This window comes from Biomphalaria glabrata, chromosome 14 (genome assembly GCF_947242115.1).
Source record: "Biomphalaria glabrata chromosome 14, xgBioGlab47.1, whole genome shotgun sequence".
NCBI classification, from domain to species: Eukaryota; Metazoa; Mollusca; class Gastropoda; family Planorbidae; genus Biomphalaria; species Biomphalaria glabrata.
This window is the reverse complement of record NC_074724.1, coordinates 287,501-297,171: the sequence shown is the minus strand read 5'-3', so window position 1 is coordinate 297,171 and position 9,671 is coordinate 287,501. Positions and strand designations below refer to the sequence as shown.

The 9,671-nt window shown below is 37.8% G+C and overlaps 1 protein-coding gene across 3 annotated transcripts in view; it reads left to right on the top strand.

The window, feature by feature from the left end:
* Positions 1-2,218: 2,218 nt before the first annotated feature.
* LOC106063994 (uncharacterized) overlaps positions 2,219-9,671 on the top strand; it is a 23,058-nt gene continuing 15,605 nt past the window's right edge. The window contains exons 1-4 of one of the 3 annotated variants that reach the window (XM_056011663.1): positions 2,219-2,331; positions 4,219-4,711; positions 7,197-7,374; positions 8,773-8,865. In XM_056011663.1, the coding sequence (XP_055867638.1) occupies positions 4,576-4,711; positions 7,197-7,374; positions 8,773-8,865 (407 nt within the window). In that variant the 5' untranslated portion in view covers positions 2,219-2,331; positions 4,219-4,575. The remainder of the gene's footprint in view (positions 2,332-4,218; positions 4,712-7,196; positions 7,375-8,772; positions 8,866-9,671) is intronic. The other 2 variants (XM_056011664.1, XM_056011662.1) reach the window with 2 other exon arrangements.

The window sequence follows — 9,671 nt, the reverse complement described above, 5'->3', positions numbered from 1 at the left end:
GTCTCAAAAATTTCAGTCTTCACCGAGATTCGAACCAGAAACCCCCAAGTACCAACTTTCAATCTAGAGAAAGAGCATGATTGTTGTCTATAACCGATAATTTCATCCATTGTGAAATATAGGATCAGTGGTGTAGCTATGGGGGCTGGAGGGGTGGGGTCCAAATTTGTAAATCCCCCCCCCCCCCAAATGAGTGTCCGAAATGTGTTTTTACATCACAGATTACGCCATGAACTCATGTCATGATTTCAAAATGTAAGGGCCCTTTAAAGAGGCCAAGCCTCCCGAGCCCCGAAATCCCTAGCTACGCCACTGTATAGGACTTTGGATTTAGAATTCAACTGAATTTCAACTATCGAAATATAATTGTAGCACAAGATCTTTTTTTTTTCCCATTTGCTATATTTCGTTTAATATGTTCATTTAGTTTTGGGGTTTCCAACTGGAAGACAAAAAAAAATAGCAGACGTCAAATCAGAAGTGGGTCACGTACAATGACAGGCTGCACGCTACTATTGGTCAGCTTGGAGGACAGCCATGCACCATAGTTACTAGTGGGGGACTTTTTTTTTTGTTTCCCCTTGTAACTTGAAGGTTTATCCTGTACAGGATGTGACGTAGTTTTCTAAACATCTTCAACAGAAGAGCTAGTGTGATACTACGTCGTTAGATTCCGTAAGAAAAAAAAAGTGTGTGTCGTCAGGGGAAAAATTTTATTAAGCGATTGTATTAAGCAGGGCCGACGTTCTCCACGGCGCTTGTGTTATACACTGGACTTTTTTGTGTGCGAACTACCGGCGCGGAGTTTTTGAAGTGCGAGTTTAGGCGTAGGGTTTACCTCCCCTCATTGGTCCGATTCTGTGTTAGGAAAAAGTTAAATGTATATACGATGACAGTGTATAATAGTAGAATAGTGAGATAGAATATATGAATACTTAAGAAAATGATGCAAGCTACAAGTTTCATTTACCAGCTGCTGACTATATAGCTTTCAGTAGCTGTATTTCTTTGTTGGCAGGAAACACTTTTTGTAAACAATACATTTCAAAATGACTAATTGTGTTCTGTTCGTTTCTTTCTTAATTAGTGTATTACTGCTACAATTAACATTATTATTATTCATCTTCACCTATTCCTTAGTCGGTTGAACGGTTGGGGCACCACACATGATCTGTTGATCGCGTTTCTCCATTCGTCTTTCTCTTTCGTTTTGAGACAGGGGCACATTTCTTATTCCTTATGCTAGAAATAATTCGGAGTGGGTTGCCTGAATCAGACAGGAAAACCAACAAGTAATTGATTAACATGCCTGAGTACATAAAGTGAAGTAACATAGTAGAAGGTAAGAGAGGGTGTCTTTCAATGACAGGTCCCTTTACTTCCCATCGCTTTACCTGTCTGCCTCTTTTCCTGGTACTGTTCACCGAAGGAAGGTCTTTTGCGAGCCCTGAGGACCTTGGGATATGCCCATAAAGTTTTAGTTTGCATTTTGTTTATTGGGGCCTATTATTATTTAAAACCTGTTGCCAATTCAGTCTGGTTCATGATTTAATACGAAGGAAACAAAGCCCCTTAAGTCCACGGAGAAATTTTTTTTTGGTGATTGGGCAGGTCTGCAGCAGTACCGCCCTCTGACAGATAATGACAATCTTTCTAGAAATGTATGAAGAAGATGTCAGAGAGGCCACTTGTCACCACACATTTGGCTTATAATTTCCTTCATCCCTAATGCCATTAGAGAATGTAATGGGTTGCCTGCATCAGCCAGTAAAACTAACGACTTAGAAGAATTTAAGTCATTGATTAACATGCATGATTAGATTGACACGAAATGCGTAGGGCTTAATTATCTTTTTTTTTTAAGTAACGTCTGTAATCTATAAGATGGAAATGTTATATTATATTATTTCTTTTCTGCCTCGATAGAGAACAACATCGGACAGATAATTTCACTTCAGACTATTTTGTGTTAATGGTTTTTTTTTTTTTGTTTGTTTTGTAGCTGATGAAGGCCTCGTGGCCCAAACGTCCTTTGTTTTACTTGGTCCGGCAGAGTTACATATATGCCTATTTTTCGTATTTTCTATACAGTCGTTTACCCCTGCAGCAGTAAATCTTTGTTGTAGTTTTTTTGAGTCTATATTAGTTATAGTGAATTTCAGTGAATGTATCTTTTTTTTTTCTAACCGGAAGTTACGTCAATAATCTTTTTAATAGCAAAACAAAAAAAGTAAACAAATGGAGATCTCTTGATTAAATTGTCTGTCTTTAATCTTCTACTCGGTTTATTGATGAAATGATTATTTGTGCTGTTTCGGACGTAACTTTGAAGTATCAAATTCTTTAGATCTCTTGATATCACTCTCTAGCCTCTTAGCATACTAGATCTAGATCTATAATACGTTCTGTGTAAAACCTAAAGCTAGAACTACTGCTGTCTAGATCAAGGATCTATCGTATAAGTTTTGACTTAAGCGAAAGCTTGAACTACTGCTGTCTAGATCAAAATCTATAGTATATACTATAAGTTTTGATTAAAGCGAAAGCTAGAACTACAGCTATCTAGATCCAAAATCTATAGTACAAGCTTTGAATAAAGCCAAAGCTAGAACTACAGTTATCTAGATAAAAATTTATAGTATACGTTTTGACTAAAGCCAAAGCTAGATCTAGAACTACAGCTATCTAGATAAAAATCTATAGTATAAGTTTTGACTAAAGCCAAGGCTAGAACTACAGCTATCTAGATAAAAAATCTATAGTATACGTTTTGGCTAAAGCCAAAGCTAGAACTACAGCTATCTAGATCTAGATCTAAATCTATCTTATACAATATGGACGTCCTTTAAAAGAGAAGCTATTATACAAGATATATAAGATAAGATAATTAGATCTGAGTCCTACTCGTATCATTGTTTGAAGTCGTATATGTTAGGAAGAGACTTAAACTTTGTTAGTCTTTGGTTTTCCTGTCTGATTCAGGCACCACGTTCCATGCTCTTATGGCACTAGAGAAGCAGGAGCGCTTGTACGAATCTGTCCTAGCATATGAACATGGAATAAGAATAAAATACTCTGGAAGACACAAAGATAAAGCCACATTCCTCGTCCCATATGCTAGGACAAATTTGTACAAATACTCCTTCTTCCCTAGTGCTATTAGAGCATGGAATGGGTTACCTGAGCTAGCCAGGAAAACTAGTGACATAGCAGAATTTAAGTCATTGGTTAATATGCATGACTAAATGCATGACGCGTAGGACGTAATCATCTTCTTTTTTGAAGTAGCATCTGTATTATATAAGATAAGATAAGATAAGAACTATGCCTTAATCTAGGTGTCTATCTAAATGTAGATTCTAATTTATAATTTATGAGTCCTGAAACACTAGTAGAAGTGTATACCACATTAGAAGTAAGCTCTGGGGCTTCGTGTCGCAAAGACAGTCTTACTTACTTAGACTTAGATCCGCCCACGCCGTTCGCGAAAATTGGGCGGCAGGCTGCCTCAACAAGGACAGTAATGGAGCCTAAACGATTTTTATTCTAAGGAAGGAGAAAACGCTTGGCCATCATTATTTCTTTCTTTGATAACTTTGATTCAATTTTACCATTAATATTAATTAGAACTAATAATAACAGTGGAATGAACTGCTGGATGGAATTCTGGTCGTGTAGTATGCGCTTTGGACTGTCACGATGGTCCCGAGTATGAATCCTGCTCACTTCACTTACTCTCCTATATGTGTTCTATTTCCACTCTGTGATGTGTAAACTATTGTTCATAAAGTATAAAATATTTTGTGTTTTAAAATTGGTGGAAATTTATATGATTATTAAATGCATGAATGTCATATCACATTTCCACACTTGAGGTATGCGTATCTTAAGAAACTCGAAAAAAATGACTCTCCCTATCTCTCTCTCTCTCTCTTCATCTTTCCCTCCTCTCCCTCTCCTCCTCTGTCTTCCCCTCTTTCTCCCTCTCTACCACTTTCTCCCCCTCCCCTGTCTCTAAAACGCAAATGGTGACCGGGGAAGTTTTCTAAGCCAAAGGAATGATTGTGAAAGTAAAAAAAATATTATTTCGTATTTCGTTTATTTTAAAGTTGACTTTTTAGTTTTTCTTCTATTTTCTATTTGTTCTCCTTTTCCATCCACTGATTTTTAATACATTTTTTTTTTCACATTATTGATGACGTAATTTTCACATTTTAGTAAGACGTGTGTTGTAGGTGCTGCCATATTGAGAAGTAATCTACTTTACACTTATTACACTGTATCAGAAACACCGTGCGCCGTATAAAGCCAAAACAGAAGCACGTGACGTATTAATCACGTGACCAACTTTCGGACTAGTTCCATGTCACACGAAACAGATGTGGACATCTAGTTGACATCGAGTGGACATCAAGTGGACATCAAGTGGACATCGAGTGGACATCGAGTGGACATCGAGTGGACATCAAGTGGACATCGAGTGGACATCAAGTGGACATCTAGTGGACATCGAGTGGACATCAAGTGGACATCGAGTGGACATCGAGTGGACATGTCGCGGTCAGGTGACCAGAGATGTATGACTTGAGCTTGGATATCTCTATCAACAATGCGACCAATGACGATTGCGATACCTTCCGGTCCATTCTGCTGGCGCAGAAGATCCTCCTCACCTTGATTCCAGTCTTTTTTCTCCTTGTAGGAATACCAGGTACGTTTAGCAAGTAGCGGAGACGCCTAGGCGCCTCAACAAACAAACTAGGTATCTGTGCACTATGAACCTTATTATTGACCATTAGTTGAATGTGTACTATGAACCTCGTTGTTGACCATTTGGTGAATGTGTACTATGAACCTCATTGTTGACCATTAGACGAATGTGTACTATGATGCTCATTATTGGCCATTAGTTGAATGTGTACTATGATCTTCATTATTGACCATTAGTTGAATGTGTACTATGAACCTAATTGTTGACCATTAGACGAATGTGTACTATGAACCTCATTGTTGACCATTAGACGAATGTGTACTATGATCCTCATTATTGGCCATTAGTTGAATGTGTACTATGATCTTCATTATTGACCATTAGTTGAATGTGTACTATGATCCTCATTATTGACCATTAGACGAATGTGTACTATGATCCTCATTATTGACCATTAGTTGAATGTGTACTATGAACCTCATTGTTGACCATTAAACGAATGTGTACTATGATCCTCATTATTGACCATTAGTTGAATGTGTACTATGATCCTCATTGTTGACCATTAGACGAATGTGTACTATGATCCTCATTATTGACCATTAGTTGAATGTGTACTATGAACCTTATTGTTGACCATTAGACGAATGTGTACTATGAACCTCATTATTGACCATTAGTTGAATGTGTACTATGATCCTCATTGTTGACCATTAGACGAATGTGTACTATGATCCTCATTTTTGACCATTAGTTGAATGTGTACTATGATCCTCATTGTTGACCATTAGAAGAATATGTACTATGATCCTCATTATTGACCATTAGTTGAATGTGTACTATGAACCTCATTGTTGACCATTAGTTGAATGTGTACTATGAACCTCATTGTTGACCATTAGTTGAATGTGTACTATGAATCACATTGTTGACCATTAGTTGAATGTGTACTATGAATCACATTGTTGACCATTAGTTGAATGTGTACTATGAACCACATTTTTGACCATTAGTTGAATGTGTACTATTAACCTCATTGTTGTCCATTAGTTGAATGTGTACTATTAACCTCATTTTTGACCATTTGGTGAATGTGTACTATGAAACTTATGTTTGACCATTCAGTGAATATATACTAAGAAACTCATTGTTGACCATTAGACGAATATGTACTACGAAACTCATTGTTGACCATTAGACGAATGTGTACTAAGAACCTCATTGTTGACCATTAGACGAATGTGTACTATGATCCTCATTATTGGCCATTAGTTGAATGTGTACTATGAACCTTATTGTTGACCATTAGACGAATGTGTACTATGATCCTCATTATTGACCATTAGACGAATGTGTACTATGAATCACATTGTTGACCATTAGACGAATGTTTACTAAGAACCTCATTATTGACCATTAGATGAATGTGTACTAAGAAACTCATTGTTGACCATTAGATGAATGTGTACTAAGAAACTCATTGTTGACCATTAGATGAATGTGTACTAAGAAACTCATTGTTGATTATTAGATGAATGTGTACTAAGAAACTCATTGTTGACCATTAGATGAATGTGTACTATGAACCTCATTGTTGGCCATTAGTTGAATGTGTACTATGAACCTCATTGTTGACCATTAGACGAATGTGTACTATGATCCTCATTATTGACCATTAGTTGAATGTGTACTATGATCCTCATTATTGACCATTAGTTGAATGTGTACTATGATCCTCATTATTGACCATTAGTTGAATGTGTACTATGATCCTCATTATTGACCATTAGACGAATGTGTTCTATGATCCTCATTATTGACCATTAGACGAATGTGTACTATGATCCTCATTATTGGCCATTAGTTGAATGTGTACTATGATCTTCATTATTGACCATTAGTTGAATGTGTACTATGATCCTCATTATTGACCATTAGACGAATGTGTACTATGATCCTCATTATTGACCATTAGACGAATGTGTACTATGATCCTCATTATTGACCATTAGTTGAATGGGTACTATGAACCTCATTGTTGACCATTTGGTGAATGTGTACTATGAACCTCATTGTTGACCATTTGGTGAATGTGTACTATGAATCACATTATTGACCATTAGTTGAATGTGTACTATGAACCTCATTATTGACCATTAGACGGATGTGTATTATGAACCTCATTATTGACCACTAGTTGAATGTGTACTATGAACCTCATTATTGACCATTAGTTGAATGTGTACTATGAACCTCATTATTGACCGTTACTTGAATGTGTACTATGAACCTCATTATTGACTACTAGTTGAATGTGTACTATTAACCTCATTATTGACCACTAGTTGAATGTGTACTATGAACCTCATTATTGACCATTAGACGGATGTGTACTATGAACCTCATTATTGACCACTAGACGGATGTGTACTATGAAGCCCATTGTTTTAACATGTGTGCTACGAGTGTCATTACTGGTCACCAGGTAACATGATCACCATCCTAGTACTGAACAGGCCGACCATAAAAGACAACATCTTCTCCGTCTACTTAAGCAGCCTGTGCTATTTTAACATCATCACCCTCCTGGCCCACTCCCCTCGCTTTATCTCCCAGGCCTGGATCCAAAGGGAACTGTATTTCACAAACGACCACTTCTGTGTGTAAGTAATTCATCGACATTCCTTCATTTTGTTTTCTATAGAAATTGTACAAAGCTAAGGGAAGATAAACCTTGTGTGGAGACAATAGACATATAAATATAGACTGGAAAAAGGAAATAACTTCATGTGACTTGAAAACATGTATATCTATTGTATTCGGATTTCCGAATTATGAAAAGTTGTATGATCTTCAGTCTTAGAGATTAAAACAAAATTACACTGTTGTATAAGTACACAAAATTGAAAGTCACAAATTTTCTTTTTATAAAACTCTTTTATCTGCCAGTCTATATTTATTTATGTCTATGGTGGTGACATAGATCGTGCGCTAAAAACTAACAATAAACCTTTCTTTTTGTATAAGTTCTTGAATAAGTCAGTTGATAAAGGCGTCGGTCTCCATTTTGGAGACCTAAGTTCAAATTAGACTCGATCAGGGGCGGACTAGCTATATGGGCCTTTGGGCAAATGCCCGGTTGCCTGGCCCCCATTTGGGCCGCTAGGGCCATCTAAAGGGTTGTATGAATGCCACTTCATTAACTTGTTAAAAGTTGTATAATATTCTCTTGTAAAAGGGGCCCTCTGAGCGTCGCGTTTAAAAAAAAAACAAGTATTGTACAGACTTTTACAGTGTAAAACTAATTTAATCTAACACATTTTCCGAAATAATGGAATAGCCTCTATCCGTAGACACTGCTACTAGTAGGCTTCAGCATTTTAGGACCTACACACTTAGCGATTTAAAAGCAATATAAGAGGCCTACTCTATTTCTAATAAAGATACAGAGCTCATATTATGCATGCGTTCAGTTATCGATACATTATCATTTTCCATGAATATCACATAGAAAGATAGGCTGCGTGTGGCGCCCCCGTTAAGGTGGCGCCCGGGGTATCGTGCCCCCCTTAACACCCCCATCCCTACGCCTCTGAACGAGCTCAAAAGAGAAGATGAAGATGAAGAAAAAATAAAAAACAAAATCAATTTATAAAAATGTTTTTCAATCTCACTCATTTCTTATCTTATCTTATAAAATACAGACGTTACTTCAAAAAAAGAAGATGATTACGTCCTACGCGTCATTCCTTACTGTTAGTCTAGGTGGGTGGCTGCCTGCTCGTGTGGTATGCAGTCTGGACTGTTGTTCGGTGGTCCCGGGTTCATACCCTGCTGGCTGCCACCCCTCGTCGTCATGCAGGAGGTTTGGACAAGGAAGTAGATTATCTTTAACTCTGAAGGAACCCCGAAACATGTCAAACATTTTGTATACAGATCTATTACAAAAAAATTATTTGATTTATTCAAACTAAATAATGGATGCAATTTCACTCAGTTTACGTTTTGGGTTTTTGAAGTATTTATTAATATATTTTTCTTGTTGTTTTTTTTTTAATCAGATTATACCGGCTTTTCTCACTGAGTGCTGTTACCATAGCAACTTGGCTCTTGCTAGTCATAACGGCTGCACGGCTGTTTTTTATTACAGAGAGGTAAGTTCCATACTGATTGTTACAGTTACGGGTTACAATGGTCTCGTGTGGCCTGTTACAGTTACGGTTTACGATGGTCTCGTGTGGTCTGTTACAGTTACGGTTTACAATGGTCTCGTGTGGTCTGTTACAGTTACGGTTTACGATGGTCTCGTGTGGCTTGTTACAGTTACGGTTTACAATGGTCTTGTGCGGCCTGTTACAGTTACGGGTTACAATGGTCTCGTGTGGCCTGTTACAGTTCCGGTTAACAATGGTCTCCTGTGGCCTGTTACAGTTACGGTTAACAATGGCCTCGTGTGGCCTGTTACAGTTACGGTTAACAATGGTCTCCTGTGGCCTGTTACAGTTACGGTTAACAATGGCCTCGTGTGGCCTGTTACAGTTACGGTTTACAATGGCCTCGTGTGGCCTGTTACAGTTAGGGTTTACAATGGTCTCGTGTGGCCTGTTACGGTTAACAATGGCTTCGTGTGCCCTGTTACAGTTACGGTTTACAATGGTCTCCTGTGGCCTGTTACAGTTACGGTTTACGATGGTCTCGTGTGGCCTGTTACAGTTAGGGTTTACGATGGTCTCGTGTGGCCTGTTACAGCGACGGACCACATTCACCTCTGCTACATGTATTTGAGTTTGGTGGTCTTCACCGGATTCAAACCCAGGACCACGAGGTTCGAAAGCCAAGCACTTACGACGGTGCAGTTGCGATATTAAATGTTACAGTAAGTGTTGTAGATAGTTAATGACTTGTTGTACCAAACTGTTGGTAGATATACTAAACCGCTGTACACTTATTATAGTTTAAC